General features: G+C 41.8%; 1 protein-coding gene across 1 annotated transcript in view; it reads left to right on the top strand.

The window, feature by feature from the left end:
* Positions 1-852: 852 nt before the first annotated feature.
* The window catches only part of PARN (poly(A)-specific ribonuclease), a 161,038-nt gene continuing 138,300 nt past the window's right edge, over positions 853-23,590 (top strand). The window contains exons 1-11 of the mRNA XM_029220143.1: positions 853-967; positions 1,371-1,448; positions 4,125-4,204; positions 5,012-5,079; positions 5,165-5,246; positions 10,123-10,183; positions 15,844-16,009; positions 16,694-16,759; positions 18,238-18,276; positions 19,653-19,695; positions 20,984-21,064. Of these exons, the coding sequence (XP_029075976.1) occupies positions 949-967; positions 1,371-1,448; positions 4,125-4,204; positions 5,012-5,079; positions 5,165-5,246; positions 10,123-10,183; positions 15,844-16,009; positions 16,694-16,759; positions 18,238-18,276; positions 19,653-19,695; positions 20,984-21,064 (783 nt within the window). The 5' untranslated portion in view covers positions 853-948. The remainder of the gene's footprint in view (positions 968-1,370; positions 1,449-4,124; positions 4,205-5,011; positions 5,080-5,164; positions 5,247-10,122; positions 10,184-15,843; positions 16,010-16,693; positions 16,760-18,237; positions 18,277-19,652; positions 19,696-20,983; positions 21,065-23,590) is intronic.

The raw sequence follows: 23,590 nt of genomic DNA, 5'->3' as shown, positions 1-23,590 counted from the left end.
TTTTGCCCACCGTAGTACTCCCAGTAGCTAGTGCAGTAGATAAAGGTCTCAGGTTTGCGCTCCCCGTCACCACTGTAAGTAACCCTCTTTTCCATTATTCTTATTGCAGCACCCTGCTCTTTCTCTTCACAGTGAACTTTGGGTTTCCAAGTGGCAAGTTCGATTCCTGCCTGACTTTCCCCTCTTCCCTCAAGTTAAGCTCCAGTGGGAGCTTGTCTTTTTTATTCCTCACTGTATCCCCACTCCTTTCAGGGTGCCTGGCACATAACTGGAACTCAAGAAATATACATTCATCAACTGGATGGATGTCATGTCACGCAAACTTCTGAAGTAAATGGCCCGGGCTTCCCTGGTGGTGTAGTGGTTAAGAATCCGCCTGCCAATGCAGGGGACACGGGTTCGAGCTCTGATCTGGGAAGATCCCACACGCCAAGAAGCAACTACGCCTGTGCGTCACAACTACTGAGCCTGTGCTCTAGAGCCCATGAGCCACAACTACTGAGCCCATGTGCCACAACGACTGAAGCCCACGTGCCTAGAGCCCGTGCTCCGCAACAAGAGAAGCCACCGCAATGAGAAGCTCGCACACCGCAACAAAGAGTAGCCCCCGCTCCCGCAACTGGAAAAAGCCGGCATGCAGCAACGAAAACCTAATGCAGCCAAAAATAAATAAATAAATTAAATTGTCCAAGTCTGGTCCTCACCAGTTAGACCACGCCTTGAAGGACTTTGATAGCCACGCCCCTCCTGTGTCCCGGGAAAGGAACCCAGCCTTGGCCCCGCCCCTGCCATGACGCAGGTACACGTGACGGCGCGCCGGCGCGCGCTGTTTCCGGAAGTCACCCCCGCGGTCTCCGCCGCTGCTGCCTGCGGTGCTGGCGGTGGAGCTTCGCGAGTGGAACGGCAGAGGCGGGCCGGACGGGGCCGCGGGCCTGGCCACTCTGCAAAATGGAGATAATCAGGAGCAGTGCGTGTCCGCCGTGCACCTCCCCGCGTACCCGCGGCCCCCTTCACCCGGCCTACTAGGCCCGGAACACGGCCGGTCTGCTTGGCGGGGCCTGGGGCAGAGGCAGCCCCTCAGGGGTTTGCTCCCCTTTTGCGCCTCTTGGGGGGCCTTATTCCTCTCTGGCCCATACACCCTTCGGGGCCTTGTCGTCTTTCTTACCCGGGCACCCCCAGGGCCTTATCCCTCTCAGGCTCGTGCCCCCGCGGGGCTTATTTTCCGCCCCTGTCTGTGCACCCCTCAGGGACCTGTCCTTCCGCCCTAGGAGACGTAGGAGTTCCCCGGGCCCTCCTTCCTTCCCAACCTAGTAGCCCGTGGGCAAGCAGCTAGGCCATCGGTTCTGAGCCTCTTCTCGGTTTCTCCGCAGATTTTAAGAGTAATCTCCACAAAGTGTACCAAGCCATAGAGGAGGCGGACTTCTTCGCCATCGATGGGGAGTTTTCAGGTATCCCTCGCTTGCAAGCTTGAGGCTGGCACCTTGCAGTGCATAGCCAAAACTCCTGCACCCCTACCCCCTGCTCCCTTGCCCCGGACTTCTGCCTGCTGGCCGCTTCTCCCTGTTTGTAGACTTGGGCAAGTTGCATGGGTCTCCACGTTTTCTCTTAAACGTTTCGAAAGCACGGAAGAGGTGAGGTGCGGTGGGTTTTGTGATTGGGTTTGTGGTTGTTGGACCTCTCAGGGTTGCAGATAGAGATTAAGGTTTTGGTGCTGCTTAAAAACTCGGATGTGTGTGAGACAGCTTGGGAGTTCGGGTCAGGCTTTTTTGTATGTGTGGTGAAATACACATAACATAAAATTGATCGTTTTAAAGTTCAGTGGCATTGAATACATTCACATTGTTGTGTATCCATCTCCAACCATCCATCTCCAGAACTTTTTCATCTTCAGAACTGAAACACTCTACCCATTGAACAATAATTCCCAACTCCTCTCTCCCCTCTGCCTCTGGCAACCACTGTTTCTGTCTCTGAATTTGACTAGCTTAGACATTTCCTATAAGTGGAATCATACAATATTTGTCCTTTGTGACCGACTTTAGGGTCGGACTTTTGCAGATAAATGAGGGTATTCCTTTAGGCATTAGTGGAAGTGTTCATTGCCTGCCTTGGCATGGGTGTGCATGTGTGTCTAATACTTTACTAACAGTTATAACTGCAAGATTTTTTCTTTTTTTCCTTTTGGATCAAAGATATCCACTTTTGGTATAGATAACACTTTTGCTACAAGCTTAACATGTTTGTAAGACTTCAGCTCTTTCTAAAGGACTCCTTGCTGGGGGTAATCTTTGGCTTTAATTAAGTGTGCAGTTTCTAGTTGGAGTCAGTTCCCTGGAAAGCTAAGAGTTTTCACCGCAAATGTCTCTTGACCTTGAGTATACCTTTGTTGTGTAGATGTTACTCCAAACTGTTGACCAAGACTGTACTCTAACAATAATGCACATCAGTATTTGTTGATGTCTGAGTATGCATTAATCTTTGAAAGCAGCAAAACTTATTCAGTCGTAGAGATTGTTTCCTGAAATCATGACTGTTTTGAAACCTAATTTTTTTTTTTACTGAATTATAATCGACCAATTATATCAGTTTCAGGTGTACAACATAGTGATTTGATATTTTTATACACTATGAAATCACCATGCTAAGTCTAGTTACCATCTGTTAGCTACAAAGTTATTGTTGGCTATATTCCCTATGCTGTGACATTTATTTTATAAATGAAACTTTGTATCTCTTAAACCCCTTCACCTATTTGGCCTTTCCACCCACCCCCTCCCCTCTGGCAACCATTAGTTTACTCCCTGTATCAATGTCTTTTTGTTTGTTTGTTTTGTTTTTTGGATTTCACTAATAAGTGAAATCATATGGTATTTGTCTTTCTCTTTCTGACTTATTTCACTTAGCATAATACCTTCTAGGTCTATCCATGTTGCAGATGGCAAGGTTTTATTTTTTATGGCTGAGTAATATTTCTATATATGTATGTGTATATGTATGTATGTATGTGTGTGTGTGTATATATATATATGTGTGTGTATATATGGCATCTTCATTATCCATTCATCTATCTTTGGACAATTAGGTTGCTTCTATGTCTTTTCTATTGTAAATAATGATGTAAATAATGATGTAGTGACATAGGGATGCATATATCTTTTCGAATTAGAATTATTGAAGAAAAAATAATTTTTGTTTTTGTATAAATATCCAGAAGTGGAATTGTTGGCTCATATGTTAGTTCTATTTTTAGTATTTTGAGGAAGCTTTATACTGTTTTCCATAGTGGCTGCACCAGTTGACCTTCCCACCAACAGTACATGACGGTTCCCTTTTCTCCACATCCTTGCCAACACTTGTTATTTCTTGTGTTTTTGAGAATAACCATTCTGACAGGTGTGAGGTGGCATCTCAAGATTGCTTTGGCTGTTCGGGGTATTTTGTGGTTCCATACAAATTTTAGGATTATTTGTTCTAGTTCTGTGACAAATGCCATGGGTATTTTGATAGAGATTGCTTTGAATCTGTAGATTGCTTTGGGTAATATGGACATTTTTACAGTATTAATTCTTCGGATTCGTGAGCACAGTCTTTCCATTTATTCCCATCGTCTTCAATTTCTTGCACCAATGTCTTATAGTTCTCAGAGTACAGGTGTTTCACCTTCTTGGTTAAATTTATTCCTAGGTATTTTATTCTTTTTGATGCAATTGTAAATGGGATTGTTTTCTTAATTTCTGTTTTTCATAGTTTGTTATTAGTGTATAGAAATTTACAACAGATTTCTGTATATTAATTTTGTATCCTGCAACTTTACTGACTTCCTTTATTAGTTCTAATAGTTTTTTGGTGAGGTCTCTATAGTGTTTTCTATGTTTGAAATCTATTTTAGACACTGAAACTGCCCATTCTCAAATTGAAACATTCACATCTCTAAATTCATTACTATAGAGTTTAGCTTGGTAGCCAGTGAAATTAATGCTAATTTTGAGAAAGTGAAGAAAGGAGCACTTCCAATTAATTTTAATTCATGAAAATATGAAATTATAGCGCCATTGAATAGTTGACTGACATTTTTCCATTAGCATTTATTAACAAGTTAAAAACTTTTATTTCTTAAAATCTAGGAATCAGCGATGGACCCTCGGTCACCGCATTAACAAATGGTTTTGACACTCCGGAAGAAAGGTATCAGAAGCTTAAAAAGGTACGTGGATGTGCTAGAAAAAAATTTTTTTCCCCATGTTGGTCCTGCATATGTTGAATTATAGAGGAATATAATCGTTAAACTTGTTCATTAATGTCTCAACCCCAGCTATAAAATGATATTTTAGTGGTATTTAAAACAATAGCAAAAATAATTGTTTGCTGGAAAACATTTTGGGGAAGGTTTAGTATTTTCAGTGTTAATTTGATTTACAGGAAATGTGATGTGGTTATTTTAATCATTTGGAAATAGGTTTACCATGACACTCTGGATGGTGGATAGGTGCCTAAGTTGGGAAAAATATTAAGAAATGTATATAAATTAATAATGCATCTGATACCTACTAGAGAATGGACTTGAGGATATGGGGAGGGGGAAGGATAATCTGTGACAAAGTGAGAGAGTGGCATGGACATATACACACTACCAAACATAAAGTAGATAGCTAGTGGGAAACAGCCACATAGCACCAGGAGATCAGCTGGGTGCTTTGTGACCACCTAGAGGGGTGGGATAGGGAGGGTGGGAGGGAGGGAGACGCAAGAGGGTAGAGATATGGGAACATATGTATATGTATAACTGATTCACTTTGTTATAAAGCAGAAACTAACACACCATTGTAAAGCAATTATACTCCAATAAAGATGTTAAAAAAAATAATGCGTCTGATAGATAATCTGTAATCTGTTCTAATTGGAAGTATTCTGCCAAAGTTAAGTAATCAGAAAACCCACCTGATTGAGAATACTGTTGCTGACGTCGACTGTAGAGCACTGTTTTGACAGATATTTTATTTCCCTTTTCCAGCATTCCATGGACTTTTTGCTGTTTCAGTTTGGCCTTTGCACTTTTAAGTATGACTACACAGATTCAAAGTAGGTTGTTTGAATAAGTGGTGGGAATTCTTTTGTCATGGTGTAATGTAACGCCCTAAGTCTCCTTTTATCTTATTTTCCCCAGGTATATAACGAAGTCTTTTAACTTCTATGTTTTCCCGAAGCCCTTCAATAGATCTTCACCAGATGTCAAATTTGTTTGTCAGGTTCGTAGTGTAATTGAGTTGTTTTTCTGTTATGAATTGCTGATGAGCAGTGTGGAAATGTGGAATCAGAATTCTCTCTAAAATTTGGTTCTACTACTAACTTTGCACTTTGGGCAAATCATTTCACCTCTCTGACTTTCAGTTTTAGGGTTGTAAATTAATGACACTCCCATCTTCCCTTTTACTTGAGAGTGAGTTAAGGAATGAGATGTAAGTGACAGGCAGATGGAAATGAGAACGTGAGCTTTATCATTAGTAAAGCTGAATCTGAGACCATGGCTTCGTAGTGTGACTCTTTTGGGGATTTTTAATGTCTTACCCCTGAATTGAACCTACAGATCAGGACCTTCAGGCTTCTTCCCACCCCATTCTCATTGCACCCATCTCCAAGGGTAGAGCTTTATTTTCTGGAAGAGGCGGGTATGTGTGTATCCTCTTTGAAAAGAGAAAGCCCAAAAGGGGCTAAGCTATATATGTTCAGTTTCTTTTCCCAAGCTCACCAATTAGGAAAGAGAGGGTAGATAAAGACCACTGTTTCCTCCTGAGGAGGAGAGGGCTGACTTTATGAGCCAAGGTAAGGATACAAGGAGGTTCCCCTTTAGAACACCCTGTTTGGAGTTGTAGCTGATCTAGTAGACACTCAGTGAATATCAGTTTCCCCTTTCTGCTCTCTCTTTTTTTTTTTTTTCCTTTCTGCTCTCTTAATAATCTGATTCAATGGATAAGGTGAATGTGAATAAGTGTATAGTGAATGGATATGTGATGAAAGCTGAATGTTGGCCTTTTCTCCCTTATGATCTTATGCTTGAGCTTCTCTCCCCGTAGCAACATTAGTTCCTTTGAGTCTTCCCATCTCTCCCTTTTCCTGCATGTAAGTAGTAATGCAGTTAAGAAAGCCTGGAGGGTAGGCTTCTGAGTGACTGAGTCATGTCAGGTTCTTTCTGTAATAAGGCAGGATATAAACAAACGAAATTGAGCATTAATTGTATATCTAGGGCTGAAGAGAAGGTAATTTTGGTTTTGTAAACCTGAATTTTTCTTAAATTAGCAAATAAATCATAGTTGATATTTCTTTACCCTGCAACCGGTTAACAGCTATTTACCAGTCACCTTAGTATAGGATACTTAATTAAACAGTATTTGTAGATTTTCACTGAGAGAAAAATAGGCTCAGTTGGGAAATTTGTGTGGATGTAGTTTTCCAACAGTACCAGGAAAAGACAATTATTTAAAGTGGATTCCATGGCTTTAGCCAGGGGTTAATCAAACAAATGCAGACAGTGGCAATGAGACACCTTGGGGATGATGCTTTGTTCTAAAAGACCAACACAAACACAGTTATTCTAGGAAATGAATTGGAAACAGATCAAAAGAACCCTAACCATTGTACAAAGCCATTCTGGGGCTACACCTGGAACACTTTAGGGAGTTATAGTAGCCAGCCACTCCTTAAAACAAAGAAAGACATCACAGACTTGAAGACAGGCCAGAGACTAACGTCTAAAATGGACAATGGGATAAAAATGGTGCAATTCTTGGGTTTCCCTGGTGGCGCAGTGGTTGAGAGTCCGCCTGCCGATGCAGGGGATGCGGGTTCGTGCCCCGGTCCGGGAAGATCCCACATGCCGCGGAGTGGCTGGGCCCGTGAGCCATGGCCGCTGAGCCTGCGCATCCGGAGCCTGTGCTCCGCAATGGGAGAGGCCACAACAGTGACAGGCCCGTGTAGCGCAAAAAAAAAAAAAAAAAAAAAAAGGTGCAGTTCTCTGTTCTGGAAAAGCAAAGGCAGAGAAGAGGTTTAGACTCAGTAAGTAAACTTGTGAATTGTATGGATATGGTAAATGATAGTGTCTTTGAATTTTTTTCTTTTGTCCTCCATCTAAGGTGGATTTTGCTTTAAAATTCTATGGTGACAGCAGGGTTGCATCTTACAAGGAACTTATTAGCTTCTGGAGTCAGCGAGTAGGGTGAAAATTGTGTCTGGTCAAAAATCAATCTTGGAAAGCTCTTATTACCCTTAAAGCAGGGAGAATTTGGGGGCAAAATAACTTAATATGCTCTTTGAAAAATAAGCATCTGTATACATAGTGAGCTGCTCACACTGGGCGGGATATGGGGGAGCAGCCTGAGAGCCAGGCACACTCCTGGAGCACGTGCCCGTCCAGTGGGGCGACAGAAGAACTGCATGGCATTGGCATTGTCTTCACCTCCTCTTTTTCTTCTCTTGTCCTTCCTTTTTCTGACCGAACATCTGTAGTTGAATTCATGGAAGAAAATACATATGTGGTCGTGAAAAATCGAGACCCTGCTGCTGTCTGTAGAGTAAAGAACGAGTTTCTTTTTTTTATCCCATCTTCCCCATGCCACTTCCTTCCCCATTTCACTCCTTTTATGTCCATATGTACATATACTCTTATGTCTACATATATATACATAATTTTAGCTTTTTTCTTTAATATACACAGGATCATAATATTCATATTTTATATAACTTGCATTTTCTACTTAACACACTGTCTTCATATTTCATAGTATGGATATGTTATAATTTATTTAACTGGAGTTTAGAAGTTTTCCAGTGGTTACCTATTTTAAACAATGCTATAGTCAGCATCTGTTTGCAGCATGTCTTGGTTATATGTAGGAATGTTTTTATAGGATAGATTTCCTAGAAGGGGAATTGCTGACTCATAGAGCTTATATATTTAACATTTTGATAGATGCGTCAAATTGTCCTCCCAAGTAGCCATGCTCATCTTTTGAATCCTGAAAATGGTACATTTAGGACAAACCAAAGATAGTGGTTAGTAAACCGCAAATAGATTTTGCTGGTTCAAAGTGTTTTACCTTTCTTTTCTTTTCTTTTTATACAGCAGGTTCTCATTAGTTATCTGTTTTATACAAATTAGTGTATATATGTTAATCCCAATCTCCCAATTCATCCCACACCCTCCCCCCACCAACCCCTGGCCGCTTTCCCCCCTTGGTGTCCATATGTTTGTTCTTTACGTCTGTGTCTCTATTTCTGCCTTGGAAACTGGTTCATCTGTGCCATTTTTCTAGATGGATTTTTTTCTTTATTATGGTAAAAAATACATAACCTAAAATTTACCATTTTAAGAGGCTTTCAGTTCAGTGGCATAAAGTACATTTTTTTTTGTGCAACTTAGAGGGTATTATTTGAGTGGAAAGTAAATAGCTTCAAAAAGGGGATAGGTGAATCTCTGACTCTGGATTTTTAAAGAAGGAAGTGAGGATGTTTTGGAGTCTAGTGACAGCAGGGACAAAAATGCCTTTCCATAATCCATCTTTTGGTGCCTCTGTCAGTGATGGAATATTAGGTGGGCAGAGTTTTAAGAATACTCAGGCATGGTAGATAAAAAGGCTTGTGGCCCAAGTCAGAAGTCATTGGGTCTTGTTCAGAACAAGATAAAAAGGGAAGATGTGGGTGGGGACTGGTTGCTTATTTGAACCACAGGAAACCTGGACATGATGGAAAATGATGTGCCTGTACCCACACGTGTGTGTGTGTGTATTTGGTAAGGTTGCCTTTTTATATCTCATCATATTTTAAAAAGAATTTGTGTTGGGTAAAAAGTATATATATATAAAAATATATACAGTATATGAAACCTTTTAACATAAGATTAAAAAGATAAGTAAGTGAAAAGTTGGAAGAAAAGAAAAATGAGGATACAATTACTGTGTTATGATTAGAACACAGAATTTGTGTCAAAGAAAGTCTCACCTTTTTGTCTCTGAGCTTCCTACCAGCCAAGAATAGGGGGAACACACAATCAATTCTGTGGCCCATAGGATCGAAATAGGCCAGAGCTCAGGAGAAGTTCAGCTTCCCTCAGACTAGAGACCTCAGAACATTCCCCCTTCTGTTATCATAAAGAAATCACTAATGTAGAAGACCTTGTCTTCAGTGGCATCTCTAAAGAGAGTACTGGAACTGGTACAGCGTCCCTCAGCCTAGACTGATGGTATAATGTCAGGTACAGGTCAGGAAGGTAGTTCTATGAGGGGTCAGATTAAAACGACTTGTGCGCTGCCCTCTGATGTTCTGACTTAAAACAAGAATAAAATTAGAGAAGCTACAGTGATGTTTCCCACTCTTCAGTCAGTTGAGTAAGAACTTTGTGAAAATTTTCCCATTCTTGTGTAGTATTATTTAATTAATATTTTTACTAACATTTACTTATATATTTTGACTTACCCTAGGCTTGAGATATGTATTTAATAAGTCTCGTTACTGGGAATTTTTCTCTATTTTGATCTTGAATGTAAAGAACATCCAATTAAGAGCTTGGGACTTCCCTGGCAGTCCAATGGTTAAGACTCTGCCCTTCCAAAGCAGGGGGCGCGGGTTCAATCCCTGGTCGGGGAACTAAGATCCCACATGCCACGTGGCGTGGCCAAAAAAAGAAAAAAAAGATTTGGGGCTTTCAGAATCTAAGGTGAAGTGAATAATTGATACCTTATAACTTGCACATGTTTGCTACCTTAAACCTGAACCTGGGGTGAGATAATAGAAATACATTTAATTTTTATTTATAGTCTCCTAGTCAGTATAGCCACCAGGAGTTTCCTGCCGATTGGGAGAATATATGTTCACTAAGTAAAATTTTCTTAAATGTTGTGAAACAAAGGATATTTGTTGTATAAGCTATAAAGGAGAAGAGCCCAGATAGTTTAAGTGAATTAATGGATGATTTGGCAGCCGTGGAGTAGAAATGCCTTGTCCTCTGACCTTTGGCATGCTGCCTTCTTGCCTGGTTGCCTTTGTTTACTTGCCTGAGTTCTTTCTCTGCTTCTATTCGTACACCTGCCATGAACATCACCGAAACGCATGTTCTGTTTACTCTTGTTTCAGAGCTCAAGCATTGACTTTCTAGCAAGCCAAGGATTTGATTTTAATAAAGTTTTTCGCAACGGTAAGACTATGTGTGACCTGTCTTTAGAGCTTGTAAATCTGGATTTAGTTGAGAATTATCTTTTTGTGCCTGCTGTCTGAGACAGGATCTCGGATTCCCAGTCCATCGTGTGCAGCCATAGAGTTTTTATTGTGCCCTTTTTTTAAGGCCTGAACTGAACAGGAGAGGAGCTGCTACTTCATTTAGCTCTAATGAGGCCTCTCAAGCTCCTGGTTTCACTGAGTGGAGCTTTTCTGTTGCTTGTGGTGTGACTTGGTTTCCTGGCAGACCACCTGGGGGGAATGCATCCCTGTTTTCTTTCAGTGGTACAAGTGCTACGATGTAGCATTTTAAAAAGCAGCCGTATTCCAGTAATACAGAGATGGTCTTTGGAGGAAAAATGTCTACATAGTCTGCACAATCCTGATGGCTAACTTGCTGGCATGATAGGCTGGCAAGCGGCCTGGAGGGAGGGACTACGTCCCTTCCTTATCCCCAGAGCAGAGCACGATTCCTCTTCCATATCAGGGAGGTGACAGTTAAATATTTGATGAATGAACGCCGGACGTTAGACCACAGCAGAGTGGTTTTCCTTCCTCCATTCATTTGTTTCCCGAAAAGTATTGGGGAAAGCCTCTGGTTTTCTCAGCAGTATTAAGCGCCTGCTGCTCTAAGGTCAATAGGTACTTTTCACTTAATTATTCTTGTAAATTGTATTCATTCCCATGGGGAATGTATTATTGAGTGAGGTAAGAAAGGAGATTTTTCTCAGCAAAGGTTCTAGAGCAAAGACTTCAGCTAAAGTCTCTTCCCCTGAGCATTATATCCTTGCAGGGCCTTTAGCACCCATGTCATGTTGTTTTTTAAATTGCTTTAGTGGTGCTGCGTCTTCATGTCTAGTGATGATTTTGATTTTTGGAAATACTAAAAAAAATTTGGAATCCAAACTGCTTAACCTGGTGGGTGAACCAGCTGGGTAACACAGTTTGGGTATAATAAAACTATTTATTTGCTTCGGCTCATACTTGACTCTGAAAGCCATTATAAAACACAAGTTCCAAATGTAGTTAGAGCCCTATAATGGAATAGTTGCAGAAATCTTTTGAAGGAACTACTTTACCCAGACTCATATGAGTGTGTAATTTCCAGCCTGATGGTTTTATTTTCATAAAAGGAGAGAAACAGCTAAATTGGAGGATGCCTCACTCTCTAGTTTTGTAGTCAGACCTTGTAATATTTTAGTCAGAGCTGCATCAGGGCTCCCAGGCCAACTGTTATTACCGAGACTCTAACCCCGTGCTATTGTAGATGTTCTGTAATTCTGACCTAGACCTTCACTTCTCTTTCTTATCAAATCTTGCCACTCAGGGTTCGCAAATGCCAGGCCCTTTTCTCCTGGCAGTCTTCTTGTTAGTGCCTTTGACTTCCTTGTCTGAAATGGAACCAGGTGACTCCTCTTACTGTTCCCCCTGCAGCCCTCCCAAGCACAGGTGGTTTCAGCTCTGTCTCTGTATATGCAGCCAGGCAGTGGTAGGCATGCCACCTTCAATCCACTTGAGTTCCCTCTTCTCAGGAGCCACGCTTCTTCCCAGGGCTGCGTCACCAGCTCTGCCATCCCTCTTTCTGCTGACTTCTTGGGCGTGGCCTTCACCAGCAGCCTTGGCGACGGCTCATCGTCTTTCTCTCCACTCCTACCTCTCTCCTCCTTCTGGGTGACTCCAGCATCCATGAGGACAGCCAGCAAATGCTCTGTCTTGTCTGTTTCTTGGCCAGGCGGTCAGCAGTCCTCGCTTCTGCCTCCCCTTAGCCCTGCACTCCCTTGGTAGCATCGTGGGTCTTATTAGCAATAACTGTGCCCATCTCCATCATTTCTCTTGTCTTTCTCTTCCACTTACTTGGGTACCTCATTTCAGCCATCAGTTGACCTCCATTGCTTTTTCACTATCGGTTACCTTCCACTCTCCTGTCTTGACTTCTCTCCTTGTCCACCTGGTCCATCATTATCCTTTCTTCCAGCCCTTGCTCCTCTTTCCCTCTATTGCCCTGGTCTAGCCAAGTCCCAGCCCTGGTTGGATCTTATCATCCACCTCCTCTATTTCTGAGCATCTGAATATTGCAGGAAAATGTGACACACCTGAGCTAATTTGTCACTTTAAATTCATGACGACAAGCTTCAAGAAAGGACTCAGTCGTGCTCAAAAATCCTGCTTTTCTGACTTAGAAATTCCCTTTCCAACTCTCTGTGATGTCTGTCCCACTCAGTTGATGACCATGCCTCTCAATGAAAATAGAAGCCATCAGGGAAGAGCCACTTCGTGTTCTCACCACCAGACCCACAGGTCTCCCCCGAGCCCGGGCTCAGCCTTTTCGTTTCTCTCCTTACAGAGAAGAGGAGTCCCTGCACCGGTCAGAGGCTAGTACCTGCCTCCTAGTCAGGCACTGGCTCTTCCAGTTTGCCCTTCTCTCTCCTGGATATTTTCCCATCTCTGCTGATCATTCCATCAACCTTTGTAAACATGCTTTGTGAAAGTGCAGAGCTTCTTAATCTAGGCCATGGGTCGCCTTCCTGCCATAGAGAGAATTCAGAAGTCTGTGAACTTGGGGAGGGCATTGTGGAATTCAAATCTATATTTTCTCTTAACCTTGAACTGAATTTGTTTGTTTCTTCTGTTAGGAATGTCGGCAACAACCCAGCAGTGTTAGAGTAGCTGGGAAGTTGTCCTCAGTGAAATCCCAGGTATCTTCAAATGGCATTTCAGTTGTGACAGATATCTTGAATATTGTTTACCTTCATCAGTACTTTGAAATTATCATAATTATGTCACCTGCCATTAGGTCTTGTTATTTAATGTGTTGACCAGGAAGCTGATTTCCTGTATTATTATCCCATATTATTATATCACAGATTAAAAAAATAATTTTTGGTAACTATTTCAATGTAATTACCTTTCTTTACAATCTTGCATATTTTATTTTATGCATTTGAAAACATTATTCTGGGGAAGGGTCTGTAGATTTCACCCGACCACCAAAGGAGTTGGTGGCCTGTGAAGATTAAGGAGGCCTGCAGGAACATCTCTGTTTTGAAATAACTCCAACCAAAGCAAAACCATCCCCCCCTCACTTGATTCCACATCCCCTTTCCACTTCTGGCCTGTGATCCTCCCACTCAGAGGAAAGCATCTTGAATGAGATGTGTGTTCTCACTGTTCCTTCCTCTTCCCCTCTAGTTTTTTCTTCACCCACCCCCAGCTGGCCCGCCATCTGCACCCCTCCAAGGACATTGCTGGTCCCCCGTGTCTGCCATGATCTCAGACCCCATAGATCCTTCTTTGTCCTCATCTCGTTTCACCTTTGGAGGAATTTGACCCAGTCGATTGCTCCCTCCTTCCCTAGACGCTGTCCTCTGGCTTTCAGACACTCATTCTCCTGGTTTTCGTCCCACCTCCCTCTGGACTCCCCCGCGTCCTGATTGGCTCATTCTCGTCTCGCCAGCTTCTAAATATTACTTTTCCTAGTTGGTCTCATATATTCCATGGTTTTATTTATTTTTTATTATTAAATTCTTATTTTGAAATAATTTCAGACTTATATAAATGTTGCCAGAATACCGCAAAGAATTCCTGATACCTTCCGTCTGATTTCCCAGGTGTTAACATTATAATGTTTGCTTTGTTGTCCTTTATCTCATTATATATGTGTATATATAATTTTTTTCCTGAACCATTTTAGAGTAAGTTGTACCCATGATGCTCCTTTATTCCTAACTACTTCAGTGTGAATTTTCCTAAAAACAAGAGCATTCTCTTATATAGCACAGTAATCCAAATTAGGAAATTGACATTGCTACAGTACTGTTACCTCATTTGCAAACCTAATATAAGTTTTGCTGCTTATAGCAAAAGAGGAAAAATAATTTCCCCTTGTCCCGATTCAATCCAGGACCACACGTTGCCTTTGAACTGTCATATCCCTTTGCTCTTTTAAAATCCAGAACAGTTTCTCAGTCTGTGATTTTAGTACCTTGACATTTTTGCATAGTGGAGGCTAGTTATTTTGTAGAATGCCCCTCAATTTGGATTTTTTTGATGTTTCCTCAGACGAGTCCAAATGCATCTGTTCATCTCGGGCAGGGATACTGCAGATGTGAATGTCTGTGTTGCTCAAGTGCATCATATCAGGAGGCACATGACATCAATTAGCCGCATTACCGACGATAACTTTTTTTTTGTAGTGTGTAAAGTGTGAAGTACACTAATATTGTTGTGCAGCTGTTGGTGTTTTTAATGTGGATCACTTTTTCACCAATTAGTTTTAGCATCCATTGATAATTCTTGCTTGAAACGATTATTATTGCTGACGAGTGATGATTTTCTAATTCCATCATTCTTTCTATAAAGTTTTTTAAGTGTCACATGGCTTTTAATGTCCCCCACGTCCTGATGACACCTACATTTATATCTCAACACCTTTCTCTGGAGCTTTAGGCTTATATCTGTACCTCTTCATTTATATATACATCCCTAGATGATTTATTATATCCAGGAGGTAGCTTTTGATTTTCACCCCTTGGGCCCCAAGTTTATTCATTGCCTAGTTTTCCCCACTTCAGTAAGTGGCCCTACTGTTGTCCCAACTGCTTAAACCTAATAGTTAGATGTCGTTTTTTATTTTGCCCTTCCCTTTCTCCCTCACCCACAGTATGTTGGCAAGTTCTAGCTCTCCTATCTGTAGAATCATTCTCTCCATCTCTGTAGATTAGGCCAAGGTCATAAACTATGTCCTTCTGCCTATTTTATAAATAAAGCTTTACTGGGACACAGCCATACCCATTCATTTACCCATTGTGTGGCTGTTTTCATGTTAAAAAGGTCAGAGTTAAGTAGTTGCAACAGAGATCCCCGTATGGCCCTCAAGCCTAAAACATCTACTGTTTGTCCCTTTAAGGAAAAGTCTGCTGACCTCTGATCTAAGCGGTTGTCTCTGGCCTGGACATCTGCAGTGGACAGTTCCTTCCATCTGACCTCCCTACTTCAACTCTCACAGGAGTCCAGATGATCTTTTAAAAACATGGAGCAGATAATGTGATTATCTTGCTTAAAACCTGATGATATCCCATTGCTCGTAGAATAAAGTAAATTCTTACGTGGCCTGTAAGGGGCTATGTAATCTTGCCCCATCCTCTCCAACCTGACATTACACCATTCTCCTGCTTATGCTTCCTTGCTGTTTCTGGAACAGTCCAAGCCTTTTCCATCCTCTGGGCATTTATGCTTGTTCCCTGCCTGAAATACTCTTCCCCCAGCTCCTTCATATCTGATTCATTCTTACCCTGAGGTCCTCCCTCCCGGTGGCCTTCTCTGGTCAACCTAAGGTCATTCGCTTCACTACAGAGCAGGACAAGTCTACCTTGTTCACTGTTAGCTCACTAGTGCCTGATACAGTGCCTGGCACAGCGTAAGAGCCAAATCACAGTTTGTTGAAAGGAGAATGAATGAACGAGCGAATGGAGTGAATGAATAGACAAACACATTTCAAAATCATTTGTTTTTTCCATTGATTTTTTTGAGCTGTAATTAAATATGGTCTTTCCTGAGTCGTTTAGATGCCTTGGTTTGTTACAAAATTTTTATGATAAATGGTTACTTCTGCTAATGCATTGTTTAAAAAATTCTGTTCAGGAATTCCATACTTAAACCAGGAAGAAGAAAGACAGTTAAGAGAGCAGTATGATGAAAAACGTTTACAGTCCAACGGCGCAGGTGCTTTGTCGTACACGTCTCCTAACACCTCAAAATGTCCCGTGACGATTCCTGAGGATCAGAAGAAGTTTATTGACCAAGTGGTGTAAGTTCCTAAACTGAAACCAAACGTGTGTTGAGTCACGTGTCTTGGAGCAGGGCTGACGTCTGTATCTCAGGCTCGTGCTTCACGTGCACAGTGCACACAGAGGTGTGATGTCTGAGGGGCAGGATTTAGCTGTGGTGTATCTGAGTTTGTGTCACAGCTGTCAACTGTAAATCGAGTTCTGTGTACTGTACTTAGACTTCCCATGTGTCGCCAGGCAAGAAACTATCTTGGCCAAGTGGTCAGACCTGCGTGGACCACAGGCCTGACAGCCACCGTCCAGTCCCCATGAAAGCAGAGGCCCATCCAGATATTTGCAACACATCCATGTTTTTTTCTCTTGCAGTGAAGTTTCTGACAAGCAAACGTGCCCTTGGAGGAGCGTCTGGTTTTGCTCTGTTTAGCTGTCAGTATAACTGCTTTACTAGGAAAGTAAAAATGCAAATCATTTGTATTGCTGAATCCTGGAGAAGTTGTTGAGAACTCATTAATAACAGCAACAAATGCCAAAATAAAGTATTTTTCTTTAAGCCTTACTGAACTAAAAAGTTATAACATGATTTGGTAAAATTACAGTGTCGTATGTTCTTGTATTTGGATTGCTTTTGAGTATGATGATTCTGCTGGTTGACAGCTTCATTCCTTAATGATGCTGATGGTCATGTTTCTATTCTAATTCCTCAGAGAGAAAATAGAAGATTTATTACAAAGTGAAGAAAACAAGAACTTGGATTTAGAGCCATGTACTGGGTCAGTTGCCCTGAATATTTTCATGTGTACTGTTTTTGGAAAGGTAGATGATTTCTGGCATGTGCTTCATTTGGTTGCTTAAAAATGCTTTCATAAATAGTCTTTTTATTATAGGTATGTTCCCAATATTTCAGCACTAACTTTAGCATTAACAGAATTGGGACCATGGTATATAGAGACACTGAATGAATGCTTTGTTCCATCCTGGAGGGGAGAAAACTGTTGTGCACCTTTGCTTTAAGTCATGCTCAAGAGTGGCATCATTATTGTAGCCTCGACTTGTGCTTCATACATAAAGGCTTCAGAAGAGCAGAATTTACTGTCAGGCTACTCCTGTCCTTTTTTTTTTTTTTTTTTTTTTTTGCTGTACGCGGGCCTCTCACTGTTGTGGCCTCTCCCGTTGTGGAGCACAGGCTCCGGACGTGCAGGCTCAGCGGCCATGGCTCACGGGCCCAGCTGCTCCGCGGCATGTGGGATCTTCCCAGACCGGGGCATGAACCCGTGTTCCCTGCATCGGCAGGTGGACTCTCAGCCACTGCGCCACCAGGGCAGCCCTACTCCTGTCCTTTTAATTTCTCTCTGCAGTAAAAAACATCAGTGTTTCATAGAGTCAGTGACTGAAACAGCCTGCTTTCCTTCCTTTTACTTTGTGACTAGCTTCACAGAAGTGTTTTAATACATCTGTCTACTTAAAACTCTTCATACAGCCACAGGAAGTAATACTTTGGTTAGACAAGAACTTCTGCCTCTTCTATAAAGGCAGTATAATAATAATAAAGAGCATTTCGATGAAAAGTGGTGAGGAATCCTCCCACCTCAAACATCCTGTCTGCTCTTGTTTGCACATTACCTGTCGCTTCTGATGAAGTCTCCTTTAAAAATTAAAATATTTTTCCCAATTTGAAAAAGAATAAATACATGTATATGAATAACTCAATCACTTTGCTGTACACCTGAAACCAACTCAGCATTGTTAATCAGCTATACTCCAATATGAAATAAAAAGTTAAAAAAATTTCAATCCATCTTTATTTATTTATTTTATCCATTATTATTATCATTATTATTTTTAATTTTATGTATTTTTGGCTGCATTGGGTCTTTGTTGCTGCACGTGGGCTTTCTCTAGTTGCGGTAAGCGGGGGCTACTCTTTGTTGCAGTGCGTGGGCTTCTCTTGTTGCAGAGCACGGGCTCTAGGAGCGCAGGCTTCAGTAGTTGTGGTGCGCAGGCTCAGTAGTTGCGGCGCACGGGCTAGTTACTCTGTGGCATGTGAGATCTTCCTGGACCAAGGATCGAACCCATGTCCCCTACACTGGCAGGCAGTTTCCCATCCACTGTGCCACCAGGGAAATCCCCAATCCATCTTCTAAAAAAAAAAAAAAAAAAAAAAATTAAATGTCTTTCCCAACCAGTGCTTGGTCAGTTTGAATTTTCCTTTAATGAGCCAAAATTAATACCTTTTCATTTGTTTTTATAGGTTCCAAAGAAAACTAATTTATCAGACTTTGAGCTGGAAGTAAGTGTTTATATTATACACGAGAGCTCTGTGAGGGACCCAGGATTTAAAAACTAAATGTAATTTTTTAGCTCTTATTTCATTTTTGATATTCTGCAGTTCTTGGTGATTTGACCATACCATGTTCTTGGGCAGTGCTTTATTTTGTTATTGCTTTCCCCTAATTTCTTAAGTTGAATACCCACTTAATTTATTTCATACCCACTTAATTTATTTCCTTGTTATTCCTTCTTAGTAGATGTTGTAAAGCCTTTACAGTGTTCTTTTAACTGTCACTTTGGCCTGTCCATTAACTTCTGGATGTGTAGTGTTTTTGTTCTTTGAAGGTATCAATATATGGTAAAGATTTGGTTTTAAGACCTGGGAAATACTCAGGTGAATGCTTTTTCTAAAACGGGTTAGGCCATGGGTAGGTTTCAGGAGGCCTATGAATCCCCTGAAACAATATCCAAAACTGTGTGTTTGTATTTTTCTGGCGGTGTTTCTGTTGGTTTAATTATATTTTCAAGTGGATCTCTAACTCAAAAATTGAGTATCAGGATTAGACAGATGGATGTTTGTACTTGACTTTGTTTGGGGTTCTTGTTCTTTCGTTAGAGTCTGCCAGTGGCATGTATACTGGGAATTTACTTTGACCAAAACAGGAAAAGGGCCATTGTTGTTTGACCAGGCTCCTTTCCTCTCACGTTATCCTTGCCACGTACTCCACCCGAGTTCCAGATTCCTCTCCTGGGCAGATGAAACTACTGTGCCAGATTACAGCAGAGTTACTCATCTCACGTCTCCCCTGTGCATGCCCCAGATCATCCAAAGAGACCTTCAGAATTTTACTTAGGAAGTAAACATTGTGATATTTAGAAGCAAGATTTGACAGTGTAGTAATGAGTTGACTGTATTACGGGATGCCTGACATTTCAGAAGATGCCTAAGTCCTAAAAATATTAATTTGAAATCAGTTACATTCCTGTGTTTTGTTTTTTTTTTTGCGGTACGTGGGCCTCTCACTGTCGTGGCCTCTCCCGTTGCGGAGCACAGGCTCCGGACGTGCAGGCTCAGCGGCCATGGCTCACGGGCCAAGCCGCTCCACAGCATGTGGGATCTTCCCGGACTGGGGCATGAACCCGTGTCCCCTGCATCGGCAGGCAGACTCTCAACCACTGCACTACAAGGGAAGCCCACATTCCTGTGTTTTAAGAGGAGAGAGAGGGAAACATTTAGCAGCTGAAATTACTCTAAAGTCTTCCTAGTAGTGGTATTTATTTCATACTTAATAAAACTTAAGTAATGAAATTATGGCTATGTAGTTGTTTTTAAAATACTTAGGGTTTTAGCTGTTGTCTCATCTACTGATGTCATGTTTTCTTTCTTTTCTTTAGGTATCCCAAAGGCATTCATGTTGAGACTTTAGAAACTGAAAAGGTAACCTCAAGAATTAACCAGGGCCAACATCAAACGCATGAAACCCATGCAACAATATGCAAATGCAAAATGCGATCAAATCGAGCAGTTGAAAGTCAGAGTTTACTCCTTGGCTCTGCTACATATGAACTGGGTGACACTGGGCAAGTCATTTCCCCTCTGCCAGCCTCGTTTTCCTCATTTGTGCATTGGGCATGAGCATGGTAATGAGCTATACCTATCTCACAGCTTTTTAAAAGATAGTTATCAAGTGGGTAGATGGAAGTGAACATGCTTTGTAAACTTGAAAGTATGCAAATGTTAGTACATGTTCTTAATCCTCACAGAAAGCTGATATACATGGTATCCATGTAATAATTGCTTCCTGTTATGTGGCCCAGTAAAATTAAATTTTAGAATCTGGGGCATAAACATAGCTATCATCATGTACTCCCAGGGTACAGTGATAGAACTGTGATGGGTAAAGGTGGGCTGATGGTGAGCTAATAGTGCGTTCCTTCTACAGAATTTTAGAATTTAGTTCTTGTTGTTAAGTCAGATGTCTAATTAAATAAGAGATTAAGTAAATTAAGTCTTGCTAGAAGAAAAATCTCAAACTTTGACACAGGAGGTTTTGTAGTATATTTGATTGATACAAAATGCAGTATGTGAGAAAGAAGGTGCTGGTTATCTGACAAGTTACCAGAAAATCCAGGATTTTTTTTTTTTCCTTTTTTTTGGCCATACCACACGGCTTGTGGGATTTTAGTTTCCGACCAGGGATTGAACCTGGTCCCTTGGCAGTGAGAGCCTGGAAGCCTAACCACTGGACCACCAGGGAATTCCCCAGGATTTTTTTCTTATGTTAATGAAATGTAGAAATTTTTTTATCGAGGTGTGGTTAACTTACAATATTACAGTTTCAGGTGTACAACATAGTGATTCAACATTTTTATAGATTATATAGAAATTATTTTAAAAACAACTATTTAGAAATTCATGTTCAAATGCAGCATCTTAGTGTTCATTATGGAGTGTCTTATTCTCACAGTCTGTTGATATTTATAATTGTCTTTTGGGTTGATTAATAAACCATGGGAAAATGTCACGGAAACACGGAGGTGGAATTTTGGTTTGTAAAGCATCAACTCAACTTTTGGTGGCATTTCAAAATACTTTCAGTGTGTTTAGCCCATGAAGGACTGTGCAGTGAGAAAAATTGTACTTCTCCTGGTAGCAGAATCTGAATTTTGGGGGGTAGGGGTCAGGTAGCTTCCAGAAAATTGTATATCTGCTTTATGTCTTTTAGAAAGAGCGCTATATTGTTATCAGCAAAGTAGATGAAGAAGAACGTAAAAGAAGAGAGCAGCAGAAACACGCTAAGGAACAGGTGATTGGATTATGTTCATTTCCTTTGGGTGAGAAATGGCTACAGAGTTGTAGATCCTGTGATAGATTCAATTTAATGAATATTTTTCTACTAGAGAAGAATCGAATTGGTAGCAAAACCTGGAAGAGAATGAGGGGAACCTAAGGTTAATTAATTAGATGCAGCCAACAAAGTGAGGCTGGCATCATGGTTGACCAGTCTTCACTTCCATGAAGCAGTCTTGGAGAAGGAATTAGTGGTTATCATTTAGATTGTGTGTCACTGAGCTTCACAGCCCATTAACTAATCTTGCTGTGTCTAACTTCAGGCACAGTTACTAGTTTTCCTAAAACAAAGGTTAGATGATACGATTTGACAGATTAGGATGCACGGTCATATTTGCATCGTTGGAACCTCACCCTGGTTGTCCTCTGGAGAATGGATTCGAGTAAGTCTGGAGGCAGGGAGACCAGTTCAGCTGCGGAGTAACCAGCTAAGAGATGTCAGTGCCCTGGAATAGGAAAGTTAGTAGCAGTTTAGGTGGAATCTGGCCATCTTTAGAAGGTAGCGTCAGTGGAATTTGTGATTGGATGTGGGTGGTGAAAGACGAAGGCAGAAGAAAGAAGATGCTTAGGCCGGGAAGTTGGGCAGCTGGGCAGGCTGACATCAGTCCACTTAGATGGGGTGGCGGAGTGGTGTTGGTGGGGGGGCGCAGGTGGAGGAGGCCAGGAATGGGTTTGGGCGAGGGTGGACGTCCAGCTCACCCATGCATAAAGCAGGGCCACATCAGACTAATGCAACCAGGAAAGACACAGCAAGCCTCTGTTAGATTTAGACAGTTTATGACTTAGAGAAGGTGACAGCTACACGTGGTGCTTGTCCCACAAACCAAAAAGACAACACTGAAACAAAAGGGGCCAGGTGACTGCAGAGTGAGCTGTGGATGCCCCATCGCCGAGCAGCCAACTCTAGACTGCGGTTAAGTGCTTTCATACTCTGTAGCTCTATTCTGAAAAGGCGGTGGGGCAGGAAGCCCCAGGCCTCATCAGAACCTGGGCAGCAGTGAGAAACTGTCTCATGACAGCCTCCCAGGCGAGAGAGGGAGGTGGCCTCCCATCCTCTCCTGGGGTGTTCCATCCAGATGCACATTAGTTACATCTCAAGCCTTTGCCTGCGTGGACTATCTGGATATGTGCAAGGTCACCAGGATACCATGGTAGGGCTGTACCCCTATAGTGGACAAAGGTGTTACATTCGGCTTTTGAGCAGGTGAGGTTTTCGATGTTTTGGGGGCATCTGAGCATTGGTGTCCTGTCAGCAGATTGTCGTGCTGGAGTGCAGGAGAGGGGTGAGGGCTGGACTTTGTTGTTGGCAGAGAGACCGGGACAGGATGAGAGCACCTATCATATGCATGAGGAAGGAGCAGAGGGCCCAGGGTCGGATCCTGAGGACCACCGGCATCTGAGTGATGGGCAGAAGTGCAAAAATGTGCCTGAGGTTATTGTGACACAGCAGCCAAGGGGAAGAGTGTTTGAAGAAGGGGATGTTGACAGGGTCTGATGCTCTCGAGAAGTAGAATGAGGACTGAGACATAGGCATTGGGTTTAGCCTTGGGAGTAGGTTTTTTTCTTCTTTTTTTAAAGAACATTCTTTAAAAAGTTAAAATAATTTTAATTCTAGTAAAATGTATAACATAAACTTTACCATCTTAACCATTTTAAACTGTACAGTTTTGTACTGTAAAATATATTCACACTGTTGTGCAACCGTCACCACCGTCCATCTCCAGAACTCCTTTCATCCTGCAAAACTGAAATTCTGTACCCATTAACAATAACTTCCCATTCCCCCATCCCCCAGCCTCTGGCAACCACCATTCTACTTTCTGCCTCTGTCAATTTGACTGCTCTAGGTGCCTCATGTAAGTGGAATCGTACAGTATTTGTCTGTTACTGGCTTAGTTCACTTAGCATAATGTCATTTAGGTTCATCTGTATTGTAGCATGTGACAGAATTTCCATTCTTTTTAAAGGCTGAATAATATCGTATGTACTACATTTTGTTTATCCGTTTATCTGCTGTTGGACACTTGTGTTGCTTCTACCTTTTGGTTCTTGTGAATAACGCTGCTCTGCACATGGGTGTACAAGTATCTCTTTGAGTCCTCGTAGTTCTTTGGGGCACATACCCAGGAGTGGGATTGCTGGCTCGTATGGTAGCTCTGTTTCTAATTTTTTGAGGACCAGCCACACTTTTCCACAGTGACTGCACCACTTTACATTCCCACCAACAGGGCACAAGTGTTCCAATTTCTCCACATCCCTGCCAACGCTTGTTAGACTTGAGAGTAGTTTAAAGAGGTGAGCAACTTCAGTGAGGGTGAAGCGGGGGAGCAGGGGGCTTGCGGGTCCCTGGGAGTTGAACTGGACCTAGTGAGTGGAGAGTAGTCTTTAAGGAATTTAGCTGTGAAGAGACAAGAAGGAGAGTGGTTGCGTGGAGCTCAGATTAAAGGAAGGGGTTTCAAGATAGGAGAGAAATTGAGCCCAT

The sequence above is a fragment of the Monodon monoceros genome, unplaced genomic scaffold (genome assembly GCF_005190385.1).
Source record: "Monodon monoceros isolate NGI ecotype Baffin Bay Population unplaced genomic scaffold, NGI_Narwhal_1 Super_Scaffold_13, whole genome shotgun sequence".
NCBI lineage: Eukaryota > Metazoa > Chordata > Mammalia > Artiodactyla > Monodontidae > Monodon > Monodon monoceros.
The sequence above is the reverse complement of the archived record's forward strand: the minus strand, read 5'-3'. Positions and strand labels throughout refer to the sequence as shown.